This window comes from Cannabis sativa, chromosome 8, assembly GCF_029168945.1.
Source record: "Cannabis sativa cultivar Pink pepper isolate KNU-18-1 chromosome 8, ASM2916894v1, whole genome shotgun sequence".
Taxonomy (NCBI): Eukaryota; Viridiplantae; Streptophyta; class Magnoliopsida; order Rosales; family Cannabaceae; genus Cannabis; species Cannabis sativa.
In genome coordinates this window covers 44,270,638-44,290,293 of record NC_083608.1, presented here as the reverse complement: position 1 = coordinate 44,290,293, position 19,656 = coordinate 44,270,638, and the positions used below count along the sequence as shown (strand labels likewise).

General features: G+C 34.7%; 2 protein-coding genes across 2 annotated transcripts; both read left to right on the top strand.

Annotated features, from left to right (window-relative positions):
* Nucleotides 1-9,671: 9,671 nt before the first annotated feature.
* LOC115701254 (receptor-like protein kinase FERONIA) lies at nt 9,672-12,981 on the top strand. Its single transcript, XM_030629003.2, has one exon. It carries the CDS (start codon nt 10,145-10,147, stop codon nt 12,839-12,841), a length of 2,697 nt encoding a protein of 898 aa, XP_030484863.2. The 5' UTR covers nt 9,672-10,144; the 3' UTR covers nt 12,842-12,981.
* A 1,986-nt stretch (nt 12,982-14,967) lies between these two features.
* On the top strand, nt 14,968-15,855 carry LOC133030637 (uncharacterized). The gene has a single exon (XM_061103440.1). The coding sequence runs from the start codon at nt 14,968-14,970 to the stop codon at nt 15,853-15,855; it is 888 nt and encodes a 295-aa protein (XP_060959423.1).
* The last annotated feature ends 3,801 nt before the right edge of the window (nt 15,856-19,656 follow it).

Genomic DNA, 19,656 nt, shown 5'->3' with positions numbered 1-19,656 from the left:
CACTACTAAAAAATTTGTTTTTTTGGACTATTTTAAAGAGTATGATAAAATATTGTCATTGGTCTTTATAATTAATTGTTGCTTATTTAACTGTCATAAAATGAATAAAATAAGTAATAGTTGAAAATTATCTGCAAAAATTTTCTCGACTGTATAAAACTGTCGTATATAGTGTGCAATATAGGTCACTATTTAAAATTGTCGCATATAGTATATAGGCTATAATTTTAAACCGTAGCTTATAGTATGAGCTACGGGTTAAAATCTAAAAATATATTCTTCACCGATAGTTTTTTTTTCTGACGGTACATTGGAAAAAAAAAAAGTAAATTTCATACATATTTTCTCTGTATTAATTTTTTAGATTTATACAATTTCATATAAACATGAAAATAATAATGTTTGTAAAAAACTTAATCAAAAAATATTTAATGTTTGAGAAAAATACTCATAGTTCTTAGCAAATCACCTTTACTTTCACGTAATCTACCCACTGATCACGTAAAAAATTAATCTGACTGTTTGTGTATGGGGTGTTGAACCCGCTGATGGCATGTAAAATAAAAGAAAGAAATTATTAAATTAGTAACATTGAAATTATCAAAATAAAAGAAATAAAGTAATTAAAATACTTAATAACTGATTTACCTTTTCCGTAATCAATGAATTGGATTTAGTTCAGTCATGAATTTTTTAATGAACTTCATTACGTATATGCACATTGTATCCCATCTGACTGTTGTGGACATGCCTGAGTTATCCATGTAATGGTACAAGTCCGTCGGTTTGTAATTTTATTGTACACGTTCATTGAACTACACAAAAAGTAAAGTTAATTAGTGTTGACTGTGATTTTAGCCAATCGACGCGGAATCTGACTAGGATCATTGCTTATGAGTGCCACGTGTGAAACGATAATAAATGTAAAGGACACACAAGATTTTAAAGAGGTTCGACCCCTTTTGTTTAGGTAATGACCTCCTCCCCTTTTAGTTGTATTCACTCTTGAGATAATTCCAAGTACATTATAGGTTAAGACCTTGTAATCTCTAGCTACGCACTCTTCAGTATTACAATGGGTTTTGCAAATTAGAAGTATGATGAGAAAAGAGAGAGGACTTATAACCATAGTGCTTCTGAGTGTGATTGCATGTACCAGAACGTGACCATGTTCGTTTTCATGTAGGTTATGACCCTTTATATAGTATTAGGGTTTGCAAGCTACATATAGAGATATTCTTAGAGAATAGGAAAGTTACAACATATATTTAAAATACAGAGAGAAAAATCCCTAAAGAATAGGGGTGTTATTTGCTGATGGTGAGTCCCTATGTATGTGGGCAGTTTGAGCTAATTAATCCATAGTCATAGGCATGTTGAAATTGAGTTTGAAGGCTTGTGAGAGAAACACAAGTGTTGGTGTGTTTTTGCACCCTTAGCCAGCCAGCCTTGCTGAAGGTTGCCTAGTGCATGGAAGTTGGCACTCCTGGCCAGCCAACTATAGGTCTGGCCAGGGCTTTGCTGGAAGGTGTGTGTATCTTAATTGGCTTACGTGTACCGTGCATCGTAGAATCTCTAAGGCTGAGGGGCTCCTCGGCACTAATCCTTGCATGTTAGTGTTGAGTTGTCTTCTACATACTTTTTGTTTTTTGCCACGTGGAGGAGCCACTTTAAGTGAACAAAATTTGGGATAACATTTTCTCCCAAAGTCCCTATCCGAACTTCTGGTTAGGTGTGGACTTTTTGTCTGTCTTGTGTTGTAGCTTCCTTTGTCATGCAGGTATGCATGCCCAGGTATTTGACTCTTTGACTTACATGACCTCATGGTAATTATTTTATTTTACAATTATCAATGTGGGAAGTCGTGCGATAATTGCACATTTTCCCATATTGCAACTCTTGGCCTTTCTTTTCCCATGCATGCCTATTTTTGTGGTATTAAATTCCCATTAAGTTCTTGGAGAAAAATTTCCAAAAACTATATATATATATATATATATATATAAGCCTCATTTTCTTTTCATTCTTTACTTGTCTCTTTTGAAATACAAAATTTCTCTCAAAGACTCCTTAGAGTCGAATTCTTGTGAGCTTGAGTTCTTCGTGGATTTTCGAGTTTCTGACATCCACACTTGGTGCGCGGACTAGCTCGATCCTCTTTTCGTCTTTCAAGTGGGTAAGTAGTTCGAAGCTTTCTCTCTCTTTTTCATTTTTAAGCTTTTTCCATTGTTGAGTTTCAAGCTTTTATGAACTTCTTGAATCCAATGTTTTTTTGCGCATTATAATTCGTTCAATAGTTTTAGGATTCATAATTTGTAACTCCTTGATGAAAAAGATTGAATCTTGAGCTTTATTTTGATATTATGATTTTTGGGGTTTGAATAACATGAAAAATGTAGTTTGAATCTTTATAAAATACATTTTTTGATTTGTTTAGGGGCCTGGCCGGCACTTGAGATCTTGAGTGTTCCATTGTCAATTAGCCATGATTATCAAACATGCCAATTGACATGATGTTTCTCTTTAATCCAGGGACATACTTGACTTGTTTGATGGTTTAATTGACACCATCATGTATCAATAACTAAACAGTACCAACTCCTTTAATTTGACATGCCTTGTTGTCTCCCAAAAGTACAGTTCCACCTTGTTTTTCAACATAAGTGTTGAGCAAGTTCTTGTTTGGTGTCATGTGAAATGAACGCCATGATTCCAATATTCATTCATTTCTTGAAACTTCACTTGACACAATCAAGACATTGGTTGAATCATAGCCACTCGAGGCAACATCAACTTCTCATTTCTCCTTGTTCTTATCTCTGTTCAGTTTATTCTTCAAGATATGATATTCTTCTCTTAAATCCATCTTTCTTGCAGTAATAGCAATTCTTTCCAGTTAGATTTCTTGACTTGATCCTTGTTTGTACCATTCTAAGGTTTCCTGAATTCTTTCTTGTTCTTCCTCGAACAAATAGGCCTTCACCACTGGATTTATGTTTCTCATCAAATTTCTTTTGAATTCAAATTCCTTAACTTCAGATATTTTTAGTGTATCTTTCCCATAAAAGTAGAGTATTGAATAAATGTTCATATACCTTAGGTAGTGAACACTGAGTAGAAGTATTGCATGATCCTCTTCTTTAATTCTGACCCCTATGTTGTTTTAGTCCAGAATCAACTTGTTGAAATCATCTAGATGCCTTTGAAGCTATTTAGTCTCATTAATCTCCATTATGTAGAGTCTCTTCTTCAAGTAGAGCTTATTGGCTATGTTTTTTTTCATGTAAAGAGATTCGAGCTTTTTCCACAATCCTAAGGTGGATTCTTCACCAACAATTTCTCTAAGAACTTCATCTCCAGACTTAACATGATAGCACTATGTGCATTTGTTTCTATTTCTAGATGAACCTTCTTGACATCATCTTCTTCCTTAGAGCCAGCATCCATAATTGAATATGTGAATTATTGATGCATAAGGAGTCCTTTCATCTTAATCCTCTATAATATCCAAAGTCATTAAGACCAGTAAACTTTTCAACTTCATATCTGGCAGTAGTCATTTGTTTACACCAAAAGTAATCCTGATGATGTGGACATTAATGTTTGACACGTGGAAAGAAAGAAAACATCCTATAGTTGAGTAGTCTAAAATCATAGCAAGTCAACCTAAGAGGGGTCCCTAGCCTTACGCCCATGTTGACTTCAGGAACTCCGAAATTGATGTTTGGATACCACCATGTTATTTCCAACTCACTATCTTTCAGTATTATGTACCATGAAGACATGAAGCATCCAAGTCCAAGCCCTAGGAGCTGAAAATACAGGAAACATCACCTCAAAAAATCAACCCAGGCGCCTAGGGTTTCACCTAGCGCCCAAGTTGACAACCCTATTAGGGTTTCAGTTTCTGGGACCGTCCTAGTTCAAATGGGTTAAACTTTTCATTCGGTAATGAACTATACATACCACGAACATATTTAAGGCATCAAAATCAAATTCGGAGAACTTTCATTTTTGAGCACCCAGTGCCCAAGTTGACAATTTGTCAAACTGGGCCACTTTCTAGCATCAAACTAAAAATCTGACTCATGAATCTTCTTTGTCTTCATCGAAATTGGGGGAACAAGTGTGTTCGGGGAATAAATAAACCAATCTGGGGGCTAAAATAAGGGATCAGCACCCAAGTTAACACCTGGTGTTGGCCTAACGCTCAAGTTGACATTTTGTCAAGCTAGGCCGATTCCGAGGAGTTCTTCCAAAAATTCTTCTGGGAATATTTGTCGTATTCATCTTAGATTAAGATTCAACTATTTATAGGAAGCAAACGAAATTGTCCAAGGACAATAAATTGGACACAATGCCCATGTTGACACCTGGCACTGGCCCATGGCCCAAGTTGACATATTGTCAACCTGGGCTGTTTCGAATTAGTTTTTCCAAAAAAAGTGTTCTGGGCATTTTTCAGTCATCAGAAATAACGAAGGTACAAGTAAACTCAGGGAGAAAACAATAATACCAGGGGCTTCAAAATTTAGCCCAGCACCCAGGTTGACAATCAACATGGTGCACTAGTTTCGATCACTCAAATGCAAATTTTGCTCCAAGAATTCTCTCTAAAATAGTTAAAGATGCGGTAGGTGACCTCATCCTTAAGCTCAAGAACCTTGGAAGTGTCAAAACGACATCCTGAAAGCTCTGAAAAGATCAGTACCCAGTGCCCAAGCTGACTATGGTCTGGTGCACTGGGTTCTGCTCATCTGATTCTGATTCTGTCTCGACCATTCATCTAGTTTTTCATAGTAATTGAGAGCTATGAAGAAAGAAGATTCAAATTCACAACTTTATATTTTCAGTTTTCTAAAAAAGTGACTTACTCAAAAATTAGGTAGTTTCGAGTCTCCCATTAATTTCCACAAAATAGCAACATCTCTGAGAACTCGTGACTAGCTTCCCCAGAACATGAAAACTAGCTAAGTGATGTCTAAATATCACTTAGGCATCAAAACAAACATTCCCAGTACGTTTTCCTACTCATCTAGCACCCAGGTTGACGTCACATGTCAACTTGGGCACTAGATGTCAACTTGGGCACTGGATGTCAACCTAGGGGATGGGCCGAGAATAACATTCAGTAAAACAGCCATAACTCACTCAACATTAATACGACTGATGCGATTCAACTTGCATTTTGAACTATTTCAATGCTTAATCAAGTAATCTCTCACACTCCAATCACAATTCTAAAATTATCAACTCTAAATTTTGTCTTCAAGAGAGTTACGAATTTAAGCCATAACTTACGTGAAATAGATTTTGTGGACGCGACTCAAGCTTCAAAAATTGACAACCGACCTTTGGAGTAAATTTCACTATTAGATCATCATCAACGGTCAAAAATAGCCTAAATGTATTTTTTCCATATTTCTTGGATTATTTTATTATTATTTTAATAAGACATCTTTTTCCTATAAAATGAGAGCTCCACTAGCTCAATTTAATATTTAGAAAAGTACCCGTAAGATCATATCATCTCTCTCTAGTTTACTCTCTAGAAATTTGAGCATTAACCCTTAGCCAATTTTCTTGTAATTCTTGTAAGAAATAAAAACTAGAAGTAGATGTAGATGTAGCTCTATTACCATCGCGACATGAGGAGTGAGCTACTATAAATTTCGTGGGTCCCTCTAAATTATTTACTTAAACTTATTATTCATCTCGGCAATCTAGCGAGCTGGTATTGGTCACTTTTTAGCGTCAATACCATTCTCGATGAGTTCTTGATTCATCAAAACTTGATTCTTGAGTCCTCGATCTTACCTTGCTCCGATACCATTTATGGTGAATTAACACCTATCAAGAATTAAATATAAACAAGAATTATAGTACTCGAATACAATGATAGCAGTGAACATAAAACAGATATTAAACAACTGAAACTAAATGAAATTGAGACAATGTATAACGAGATTAATCACCCTTTTTTGGTGACTAATCCTTGGAAGAACTGCCCTTTGGCAAAGCTTTTATTCAATCTTCAATAATGGTAGAGTAGAGAGGTGAATAAAAGAGTTTAACTCGTCAATAATGGTGTCTTACACCATACAATTCAACTCACTTAAGAATATAGTGATCAAACACACATTGTCTCTTTAACATCCGTCCTTACACATTACGATTTGTTTTCATTTAAAATACACTCTCTAAATTGTTACCTAGAGAATTAAAACTATAAAGTCTTATATCAACATCTCAATGTGTGTGATACTCAAGTAAACTAACATAACTTACTCATGAGCTGACTAAGTACAAATATTTTAACTAACAGCTCTCTAAGCGAGGAGTACTAAGTTACTAAAATCTCTCGAAAGATGCCCATCCTTCCTTAATGTAATAATCCTGAAGATATATTATAAAACAAGATAAAGAGAACTTTCTTTGTGAATATTAATTTTAAGAGCATTGTTATTTAGCACCAGTGGTACTCATCACTTTCTATAGGTAGCACCTTACAATTGGTTAGCGATATTCTTTAAAAGTTATTTTCTTAATTTATATAAAACCAACTACATAATTATACTAATAACGGTATGACACGAATAAGATTGCTAGGCATTAGAGAGCCTTTTTATGCATTATTAGATTAAAATTATTTTTCTAAACTTAAGTTAACCCATATTGATAGAATAGGCTAATATTTTATAAAACCCAATTCTACCCTTCCCATTTCAAACACCTAACTCTCTCTCTCTTCCTCCCTTATCTCTCTCGCTCTCTGAACTCACCCCGAGGACTCGACTCACAACCCACCACATAACCTTGGCCCCTTCTCTCCACGACCACAGACCCAAGGACCCACGAACCCAATGACCACCGTAAACCCATCGACTTCTCCATCAACCATGACTTCACCATCAGTAATATTTTTAAAGGAATAAATTGTATGATCAATGTTTGTTATTTATGAGTAGATGTTAGATTTAGGGTCAAAAATAGCCAGATCTGAGTTTTGGGCAAAAAACTAGTTTTTTTGTCAGGTCCAATGGTAGTCTGATGGTGGTTCGATGCCTTCCTGTTGTTCAAATGAGTAAAGGTTGAAGACAAAGGTCCGATGGTGGTCTGATGGTAGCCCGATAATATGGTCCGATGGTAGTCCGATGGTAGTCCAATAGTAGTCAGATGCCTTCCTGACGAGCTTAATGAATTGAGCTTAACATTTATAAATGTAGAATATAATCCGATGGTGGTCCAATGGTTGGCTAATGATACTTTTTTTATGTACAAAAATATAAAAAAAAAAAAAAAAATAGGTAGCATCTACTATCGGACCACCATCAGACTCTCATCGTACTATCACATTATAGATGAGAATGGGAAGTATAGATAGTAAAGTTAGAAAAAATGAAGTATCTTTACTATAAATATAAACTGTTTATTTTTTTTTAATTTTAATAAACTTATATCTAAAAATTTAATATCCACCAAATATATGCATATAAATTTAAATTTCCCTTCTCTAATTTTAATTCTCACTCAAGAATCCGAGATTGTTCATTCATTGAAAGTTTAGTCAACGTTATACATGAGAATTCATACAGTGGGGTCCGCTCCGTCTTCAATGTGTGCCTTTGTTTTGAGTGGTGTGAGTTGGATATCAGTAAAAGATATCTATCATGATAAACAAAAGAAATCTCAAAAGATTAAAAAAAATGTTATAATTAATTTTATTCATTATACATTACAGAGAATGGAAAACAAAGAATCAATTCATATAGGTTTGATTTCCATTGATGGATAATTAATTGTCTGTCCTTTAATTTATTATATGGGATGAAACTAGTACTACTTACAATTAAATATGAGAGAGTATTAACTCCTCTCAATTTCAGAAAACTAAACAAACCAAAAGTAAAATTATAATAGATCAACATACTCAATCACACAATTATTAATAAAAAGAAAAAAGGAGAACATTATCACAAGTGGAAACGACATGTTTTTGATGAGCAGATCAACAATTTCTATTGCGGGAATCTCTACAATAATTTTGTCCGGTGCCAGTGTTAGGCCCAGCGCATGGAGTATAACGTTGATTACCGTTAGTTCGGCCACAACCGGCAGCACCCTTATCAAGAGTTTTTTTAACTACGCTGGCTTTAAGAGCAAGGATTCTCCGATTGATTTCGGAATCCATCTGAAACTCCACATCTAGATCTTGATCGCCGATGATATTGGTGGCGTTGCTATTGATCAACAACTGATCTGACGTTGCAGTGGCTTCACACTCATGATGAGTTGAGATTAGTAGAATCAGTATCATCATCATCATCATAGCAACTGCAAGTTGTTGCAGGACACCTTTGTTCAGAGTTGCTCCCATGGCTATGAGTACTTCTAATAATAATAATTTATTCTGATGAATGCCATATGCAATTCACTAATTGTGCCCCCTTATAGTACTACTTGCTACTAAAGTAGATAAGTGTGCTACGCGTCATCTTCTTATTTGTTAAACTTGGAATCATTTTATTTTAGTAAGTGGTGTGGTACTAAGCTATGTTAAAATTTTGAGGGTGAAGTGGTACTAAACTATGCCTATAAAATTATGAATATAGGGACGCGCTAACAGCACAATAGAAAACTAATGATACTAAAAAAAAAAAGAGTTTAATATACATACATTAGCTGAAAAGTGAAAATTTAAGCCAAATTTACATATATTGGTAGAATAGTATTATTTATGTTTCTTTCCTCAAAATACACCTCCATATACTTAAAACTATTTCTTCTCTCCCCTTTCTCTTTCTCTCTCACTTCACAAATTTTATTTTCCCTCTTTCTCCCTAACCAAATTACACTATGCTTGGTTTATATGAATGAGTGTAGAAATAAAATTGTTATTCCTAAAGAAAGATCATTCAAGTATTTGAATTGGAAAACTCATTCCAATAGAAATTGTAATTCATATAAAGTAGGGAATTACTTTTCTTAAATAAAATGACTTGAAAAGCCATTCCACACCAACCAAGAACTACTTTTCATTATCTACCATTCTTATAAATAAATGATTAAAGTTATAATTATATGGGTAACATTTTTTATTGGCTAATTAGGATTTTTTCCTCCCGAACTTTGACATGTACCAAATCATGCCCCCTAAACTATTGAGATTGTTAGATTTAAGGATTTTTGTCTAATTTTATTCAATTTTACTGTTTCATTGATTATTATGTACTAAGCCATGCTCCCCAGACTTTGATATCTACCAAATTATGCCCCTCGAACCTTAATATGTACTAAATCATGTCCCCAAACTTTCATCCGTGTTAATTTTTTTTTTTACAAAAATTGGACAAAAGTTCTTAAATCTAACAATCTTAATAATTCAGGGGGAATTTTTAACGGCCAAAAAAGTTCAGGGAACATAATTTGGTACATGTCAAAGTTAGGAACCCATATAGAAACGGATTGAGTTTAGATTTTTAGTTTTTGACATAACTAATTAATAAACGAGACAAATTTAAATATGACATATTCTTGGTAAGACCTAACACTCGACACCACAAGAACATAACTCACGAATACAAATTATCACTCCTAATGTGGTGTTGGACATTTTAATTAAGGTGTGGAATAGGAATCCTCATTAGCTTTTTGGTATAAGTGATAATTTTCTCTTTTCATTTTTTCATAATGTATCAGTTGACGAAGACTTTTGAATTTCAAAGTCAATCCTATATGGCAAAGCCATCATCTTGTTTCATTTACAACTTCACCCCTCAGCCACACCCACATGTATATAGAAGTGAATTTCTGTCCAAACCTCAAAAACTTTTATACAATATCTCGCGCGGTGATGACTTGACCTTGGTTTGTGACTAATACAATCATTATCATCCACACAACATATAGAAACCAACGAAAAGTTATCAAGCACTACTAAAACATATTCGAATAAGTTAATGACGCGTATGAAAAAAATCTTACAAAAATAATAAAAAAATTTACAAAACGTTCTTTCGAATTTTCAATTGTGTATCATAATTTTTATATAGCTAGCTGATTGTCATTTCTATTACTCTATAATTAATGATATAACTTTCAACACAACCAGTAACAAATATCTACAGAGTACGTACGTTTCCCGATGGATACGCTCATGAAGATCATCCTCTTCGTCTTCTATTTCATTCAAATTAGTTACGGACAGTCTCTTCGGTACAACCCTGTGGACAACATAACCATCGACTGTGGCTCTTCCGGGAAAGTCATGGCAGAATATCAACAGCGGAGCTGGACTGGAGACATAGACTCCAAATATTTCTCCTTACTAGAAGGCTCAAACAAAGCTTCAGTCACCCTCCAAGCGGCGAACAGAATAAGTGGTGAGGATCCAGTACCTTATGAGACAGCACGACTATCAAATTCCCAATTCACCTACATGATACCAGTCACCCCCGGCCCAAAGTTTGTCCGATTGTACTTCTTCCCAGCAACATTCAAAGACTTCAACCGCTCAAATGCCTTCTTTGATGTTAGAATCAACGATTATACTCTGCTAAGAAACTTCAGCGCTTCACTTACTTCTGATGCTCTTCAAATAGATGGCATAGAGAAAGAGTACGTTTTGACAGTTAAGCAGCAATTCATGAACATAACTTTCACTCCAACTTCTTCTCAAGCAGGAGCTTTTGCTTTCATCAACGGTATCGAAATAGTTTCCATGCCCTCTAATCTATATTATTCATATGGTCTTGGCCTTGCTATTGTGGGACAGGAAGGTCGTTTCTTCGACCTCTCGAATGAAACTGCAATGGAGACTATGTATCGAGTAAATGTTGGTGGGAGCGCTATCTCTCCTGTTGGTGACACCGGCTTGTTTCGTCAATGGGACAAAGAAGAGAGCTTCCTGTTCGATAAGGGGTTGAGCGTTTTACCAGTTAATTATAATACGAGCCACAAGCTTAAATACAAAGACGATAATATTTCATCTTTTGCAGCACCCGAAGAAGTCTATAAGACTGGTCGGTCTACAGGAAACAATCAGAATAAAACACTACTCAGGAGCCACAATCTTACATGGAAATTCTCTGTGGATTCCAAATTTAGATACATGTTGAGATTGCACTTTTGTGAGATAACCAAAGAGTTTACTGAAGTGGGTGATCGGGTCTTTTATATTTATATAGCAGATGATCTAGTTGAGAAAAAGTTTGATATCATCAATTTCGCTCCGGGTCAATATGTACCTTACTTCAAAGACTACTTATGGTTTGGTAATAATACTGATCAAAAGAAAGTTAATCTTTCTGTTGCTATACAACCAAACCCAGATGATTACCGGACAACTTTTGTAGATGCAATTTTAAATGGAGTTGAGATCTTCAAATTGAGCGATAACAACCGTATTCTTGCCGGTCTAAATCCTGATCCTACTCCTGTTATTGCCAGGCCATCCACAGATCCGGAGAAAAAGAAAAGTAGTCTAATTACTATTATTGGCGTCGTTTTAGGCGTTGCGGCCACGATAGTTATTATCTCCGTCGTGGGATTCTTCATTATCCGGCGTGGGAGAAAAGTCAAATACGCAGCCAGCAGTTCGGACAAAACTTCTTGGTGGGGCCCAGTCTCATTTAGCACGACCAAGTCAAGCAAAACACGTGGTTCATCTTCATTACCGTCCGATTTGTGTCGCTACTTTTCATTGGCTGAGATTAAAGCCGCCACAAACAACTTTGAAGAAATTTTCATTATTGGAGTTGGAGGGTTTGGTAACGTGTACAAAGGCTACATAGACAATGGGACCGTCCAAGTCGCCATCAAACGACTGAAACCGGAATCATCACAAGGATTCAACGAGTTCAAAACTGAGATTGAGATGCTCACTCATCTCCGCCATCGCCACCTTGTTTCTCTGATTGGCTACTGCAACGACGACCGTGAAATGATCCTCGTTTATGACTACATGGCTCAAGGGACCCTCCGAAGCCATCTCTACAACACCGAAAACGGACCCATCGAGTGGAAACAACGGCTCGAGATATGCATCGGAGCGGCGCGTGGTTTACACTACCTCCATACGGGTTCCAAATACACGATCATCCACCGTGACGTGAAAACGACAAATATTTTGCTGGATGAGAAATGGGTGGCAAAGGTTTCCGATTTCGGGTTATCAAAAACGGGTCCCACTGGAATGTCTAAGGCGCACGTTAGCACAGTGGTGAAGGGTAGTATTGGGTATTTGGATCCGGAATATTATAAGCGTCAACAGCTGACTGAAAAATCCGACGTGTACTCATACGGTGTCGTTTTGTTTGAAGTTCTTTGTGGTAGGCCACCAATAGTAAGAAACGCAGAGAAGAAACAAGTAAGCTTAGCGGAGTGGGCCCGTAATTGTCATCATAAGGGGACACTTGATCAGATCATCGACCCACATTTAAGGGGTAGGATTGCCCCAGAGTGCTTAAAAAAATATGGCGATATTGCAGTGAATTGTCTTCTTGATAATGGTACCGAAAGACCTTCGATGAACGACGTCGTGTGGGGCCTTGAATTTGCAATGCAGCTACAGAAGAACGCTGAGGATAACGACAGCATTGGTGGTGGATTATCTATAATAAAGAATGAGAGTAAGAATGAGGATAAGGACAAGGACGACGTCGGTTTAATGAATAGTAATAATAATAGCGACTGGGAGAGGGAGTATGGGACTGAGTCAAAAAGTAGTGGCATGTCTAAACTACTCAGCAGTTGTAGTGGGGAAGATTCTAGTACGAAGGAGTCCATGAAAGGGTTGTCTGGGACTGTGTTCTCCGAGATTTATGATCCGAAAGGGAGGTGATTAATGAAAGGGTTAATGGTTTTTCGTTAGGATAGAATATAATTAAGTAATTGGTTTTCTATATTGTTGCACTTTCTTTGTGTAAGTAGTATTTTATATTTAATAAAAAGTCCAAAATAAAAGCGGGTAAAATTTTGCAATTTCATGGCTACGGTATAGAATATTAATTTTGAATATCTTGTAGAAAAATTTAATTTTGACCCGTAGAAAAAATTAAAATGCATTTTTTTTTGGTAATAATCTTATTATTAGTATGTGATTCTACGATGTATCCCTTAAAAAGTATGTGATAATGTACACTCTACTTGTTTCGGCATTCAGAAAAAAAATTTAGCCTAATTTTTTTTTTAATATTCAAGTAAGTTTTACCTATTTAAGATATCCTACAAAATTTTGAGAAATTCAAAGTAATTTACAATATAGAAAATAATGTTTAAACAGTCTATTTTACACGCGTATAAAATAAAAAATAAAATAGTTATGCCTGTAACACACTGTTTGAACATAAATTTCGACATGTTAAACTTTTCCAAATTTCTTAAAATTTTGCAGGTTGTGTTAAATAACTATAATTTACTGTGAGAAAAAATTTGACTAAAAAATTATTTCGGATAATAAAACAGATAAAAATGTATCGGTACATTACTTTTGAGGATGTGTATTATAGAATTTCCTTATTATTATTATTCAACCATTTCATTTTATTAAATTCCTTTACCTTGTAACCATGCTTCTGTGGGTAAAACTTTATTTATTTTAGAATTTTTACACAAAATATTTAAAATTGTATTTTTTTTTTCTTCACATTTTTACTATTTTTTATACATTTTCACAATTTTTTTTCTACAAGTTTTTTTAGTTACAGTTTTATGAAAAACAACATGGACGTAAAAACAACCGTTCATAAAAAAAATTCATAAATAAGTTGAAAATATTATAGAGTAATTCTACAATACACTCCATTAAAAGGGATGTATTGATGCATCTTTATTTACTTGTTTCGGTATTTAGAAGAATTTTTTAGTATAATTTTTTTCATATTCATGTACGTTATAGCTATTTAAGATATCTTATAAAATTTTGAGAAATTTAGAATAATTTACAATATAGAAAACAATATTCAAACAGTCTATTTTACACGCGTATATAATAAAATAGTCACGCATGTGACACACTATTTTAACATAATTTTTGGCATGTTAAATTTTTCTAAATTTCTTAAAATTTTACAAGATGTCTTAAATAAGTATAATTTACATGACCATGAAAAAAAAATTTAACTCAAAAATTATTTCAAATAGTAAAATAGATAGAGATATGTATCAATGCATCCCTTTTAAAGGGTGCATTACAGAATTTTCTAATATTATAAATTTGTATTTTTATGAATTAATTGTCAATATTTATAAAAACATCTCTTTATTTTCAGCATGCAATTCCTTTTTGTGATATGATAGTAAAAAAATTTAAATAATTTATTATATTAAAAATAAAAACAACTTATTTCTTCTTATTATCGTAAATTATTTATATCAATTTAAAATTTTGTGGTAGGATCTAAATAATTAAAGATTATAACTTATGTGCTAAAAATATAAAAATTAGTTTTTTTTTAAAAAAAAAAAAAAAACAATTTGAAATCAATTTCATTTTCATAAATTATTAACAAGAATATTGTATTACTGTTAGTTGTATTATTGTTATACTGTGTTAGTGGTTCTGTTATGTACATATTCCGGTTGTATATGTTCTATTTAGGCTGTTAAGTTTGTTGATTGATTTGGTCCATTGATTAACGGCTCTCCCTGATTTGAGGAGATCTGTTTTCTCTTTTCATTCATGCCTATTTATAGGCTTATTTCCTTTGTAAACATTAATTCATTCAATTCAATAAAACCACTTTAATGTTTTTCCTTTTCTTCCGCAGTATGGTATCAGAGCAAGGAAGCTATACTTCCTTTCGATCTTGATCCTTTTTCCTTCTTCCTCGCCGTGTCTTCTGTTCTTCTCCGGCGACGTTCGATGTCCGCAGTTGAAGAATTTGTTTCTTCAATCGACATTCTTCTTCCTTCACAGACTTCTCTTTGAGTTCTTGAGAAGCTTCTCCAGCTTCTTTCTGTCCAGCCATGTCCGATGATCAAGGAACAGGACGTGACAACGAAGCCACTACCCAAATCGACAATGGTGACAATCATATTCAAACGCCAGGTACGGGACTGAATACTCAAATAAACAGACCTAGAAATCCTTATGAAGATCCATCCGATCCCTATTTTTTGCATCATGGAGACAACCCTGGAAATGTGTTGGTATCCCAATTGCTCACTGGACAGGACAATTACATTGCTTGGTGTCGAGCAATGGAATTGGCCATTTTAGTCAAGAACAAATTGGGGTTCTTGAATGGTTCCATACCCAAACCTCCTATAACTGATCAAACTCTATACAATGCTTGGATTCGGAACAACAATATTGTAATTTCTTGGATAATCAACTCGGTTTCTAAGGAGATTTCCTCTAGTATTCTCTACGACGAGTCAGCTGCTGCAATATGGAATGATCTAAGAGTTAGATTTCAGCAGAGGAATGGTGCTCATATCTACAATCTCAAGAAGATTTTGATGAATCTGAAGCAAGAAACCCAGTCCGTCAGTATGTATTTCACCAAGCTTAAAACAGTGTGGGAGCAATTGTCCAACTTCAGACGTAATTGCACTTGTAATGGCTGTACATGTGGAGGAGTCAAGAAATTACAAGAACACCACAATATGGAGTACATCATGTCCTTTCTTATGGGATTATCTGATCTTTATTCACAAGTGAGAGGTAATATTCTTGTTATGGATCCTTTACCTGGAATTAATAGGGTTTTCCATTTAGTGTCACAGGAAGAGAATCAAAGAGGGGGGCAAATTGCTACTGCCGATCCCAACTCCAACATGGCTTGCCTTTCAAGGAGAAAGAAACCCTGGGAAATCCGAAGCTTCCAAGAACTAAGGACAGAAACGTGGTAGACCTTTTTGCACTCATTGCAATATGCACGGGAACACCATTGAAAAATGCTACAAGATACACGGGTACCCTCCTGGATACAACAAACCAGAAAAATCGAAAGTTGCTGCAGCCAATCAATTTCAGAAAAAGAAACTAGTTCGGATGCTAATGACAACAACACTATGCTGCCTCAATTAACACCAAACCAATATCAACAACTACTCAATCTCTTAGCTTCTCAATCCACTAACCTGCCTGCTACCGATCTTAATTCCTCCTCAGGTAGTTCAGGTATTGTATTAACAAATTATGATTTTTTACTTAAAGAAAAATCTTGGATAGTGGATTCAGGTGCCACTAGACATATATGTTCAGATTTAAAGCTTTTTCAAAATGTTCATACTGTCCATACTACTAGATTGATTCTTCCTAACAATAATCATGTCTTGGTTCACAAATGTGGCAATGTTCGCATCAGCAAAGATCTGGTTCTACAAGAAGTACTCTATGTTCCTACTTTCCAATATAATATTGTCTCTGTTAGCTTTTTAACTCAAGACAATAACTATGATCTAAAATTTCTTGCTAATGAGTTTTACATACAAGAAATACACACCAAGAAGAAGATTGGCAAAGGTTAATCGGCCAATGGTCTATATCTTTTAGACACCACTACCGTTCCTATCAATGCCTTCACTTCCGCTGAAATTTGGCATAGAAGATTGGGTCATTTGTCTAATAAATGTCTTGATTTGCTTAGTGATTCTTTACACTGTAAAATAAAAGATTTACATGTTATTGAACCTTGTTACATTTGTCCTCTAGCAAAGCAAAGAAAGCTTCCTTTCCCTAATAATAAAAGCTTTACTTCTCATTATTTTGATCTTATACATTGTGATATATGGGGACCTTATCATGTTACCTCCCACTCTAATCACAAATATTTCCTTACTTTAGTAGATGATCATTCAAGATTTACTTGGATTTATCTTCTTAAACAAAAATCGGATGTTCTTCTTATTATACCTGAGTTTATTTCTTATGTGCAAACCCAATATAATTGTGTTTTCAAACGTTTCAGATCTAACAACGCACCTGAACTTACTTTCAAAGATTTGTTTTCTAAACATGGCATGCTACATGATTTCTCATGCATTGAAACTCCTGAACAAAATGTCGTCGCTGAAAGAAAACATCAACATCTCCTAAATGTTGCAAGAGCTTTACTTTTTCAGTCTAGAGTGCCTATACAATATTGGACAGGATGTCTTCTTACCGCTGTTTTTTTGATCAATCGCACTCCTACACTAAATCTCAAGAACAAAACGCCTTATGAAATTTTATTTGGTAAACAACCCAAATATGATGACTTAAGATGTTTTGGTTGCCTTGCTTTTGCATCAACCATTACTTCCCATCGAACAAAGTTCGAGCCTCGGGCAAGAACATGCGTGTTTTTGGGATATCCAAGAGGAGTTAAAGGGTATCGTTTATATGATCTAAATTCAAAACAAATTTTTATATCTCGAAATGTGGTTTTTCATGAACATATTTTTCCTTTTCATAAACTTAATCCTACTGGTAATAATGTTGATCCTTTTTTACCTCTCATTCTACCAAATGAACATATTACTAACACACATATTGATGACTATCCTGTTCAACATCCCAGTCCGGTTTCTACTGATTCTTTTCTGCAGGATATTGCAGAAAACACACCAGAAACTGATGCTCGGGATCATGAAGAACCACCTGTTCCACCCGATTCATCTCCTACACCAGAACCCGTGCCTAGAAGGACTACTAGAGTTTCACGGCCACCTCGTTACCTACAGGATTTCGAGTGTTACAACATGCTGGACGATAACACTTCCACTTCTTATCCTATTTCAAAATATGTTTCTTATTCCAAACTTTCAAAGGCTTATAAAATGTTTATTCTTGCAGTTACAGCCGAGTTCGAACCTCAGAATTACAAACAGACCATACAGTTCAAGAAATGGCTCCAAGCCATGGACAATGAACTTCTAGCACTCATCACCAACAAAACTTGGTCCGTGGTGCCTCTCCCACCTAACAAGCGCGCCATAGGATGTAAATGGGTGTACAAAATTAAGTACAACAGTGATGGAAATGTCGAAAGACTGAAAGCTTGTCTTGTCGCTCAAGGATACTCTCAACAAGAAGGCTTGGATTTTTTTGACACCTTCTCACGTGTGGCCAAGATGATTACCTTCAAACTCCTACTTGCCATTGTCACTATTAAACAATGGTCCACTTTACAACTTGATACAAACAACACATTCCTCAATGGTGATTTGGATGAAGAAGTCTACATGCAAATACTGTTAGACTTTTATATGTATAAACTGAAATGTATATGTTTAAGTATTAAGTGCGGAATTAATCAAACATATATACACTATGAATAAGGATCGAAATACCTCCAGCCATTGAATCTTGAGCTTCAAACCCACATAAGCTTTGATCTGCAAAGGAAATTGACTACCATGGGTAATCGGGCTTCCTCGCTCTCTCAACTCTCTTTAGATGGAATTTGTTATGAACGGAATGAGTGAGGAGCTCGGGGACCGAGACCCTATATTTATAGGTGAGATACTCCATCGATATTCGTGCCACATTAATTGTCAGAATATTTTGAAAATTAATTCAGTAAATCAAATCAGGTAATTAATATAGAAATCTGACCATATATAGAATATTACGTCATTGATTCTCGTCTGCATTCAATGAATATAAAATATTCATTTATCAGAATCAATAATATTATTTTATTTCCTTAATTAGAAATATTCTAATATTCTCCCACTTGGTCAGCATTTAAACTAAAACATTCAAACCCAAACGTTCCTCATTATATAATAAACATACGAATCATAGCGACATGTCCTCATTATAAGTCGAGTATTATCTTCCATGTATTACGATATATTTATTATATAGCAATGTACTTTATGTGGCAATGTACTTAAGTGAATAAACCCTAACCCTTATGTTTATTCAGGTCCTCTTACGATAATTTTCTCAGATGAAATTAAGGTGCACATAAATATGAGAAAATATCGAAATTAGAGTTTCATTAAATAATTTTTGGTTGTACAAATAAAAAAAAACTGCATATGGGTTAACTGAATCCCATATTTACTTTATGATCCTTGAATTTGTGTTGCGGCATGCCTTTAGTCAAGGATCTATGCGATCACCCAATTCAGTTTGCGTGATTAATGACCACTTATCACGCCTTTTTATGGCTAAATACTTAATGTCGATATGCTAGCTTCGACCAGTACTCTTAGAGTTATTAGCCATAAATATTGTAGCTGAATTTATCGCAAAATTTTCTTAATGGCCTAATGAAACTGTAATTCTGAACTCTAGGCCTACTATGAAACTCTATAATACATCATACGAGATGTATCCTCAAAACAATAAATGAATCTGACTTCTATAGTGAAATAACAATCAAGATTCTCTACAATATAACTTACTGGTAATCTTAAGGACGTAATAAAATATTGATTTACGTTAATAAATACAACCAAGAAGTATGTTAGAATCTAATTGGTTAACTATATTTCCGGATGGTCAATTCATCTTAAAATATGTATGAATATAATTTTTAGTATCTTAAAGATACCTCATCACTTTGTATGAAAAATAAAGTGGTCTTAACTTTAGTTATTCCGATACTACTTAACGATCCCGAAACAAATGTAATGCAAAGTCTTATTCGTACTCTTAGGCATACATTAGGCTTCTAAAATAGAAGCAAATGAATGTTCTTAATTTATTCTCACTCC

Bases quoted from the DNA above. Each gene is read 5' to 3' on its own strand.
- LOC115701254 (XM_030629003.2), top strand. From the start codon at position 10,145: ATGGATACGCTCATGAAGATCATCCTCTTCGTCTTCTATTTCATTCAA.
- LOC133030637 (XM_061103440.1), top strand. From the start codon at position 14,968: ATGTCCGATGATCAAGGAACAGGACGTGACAACGAAGCCACTACCCAA.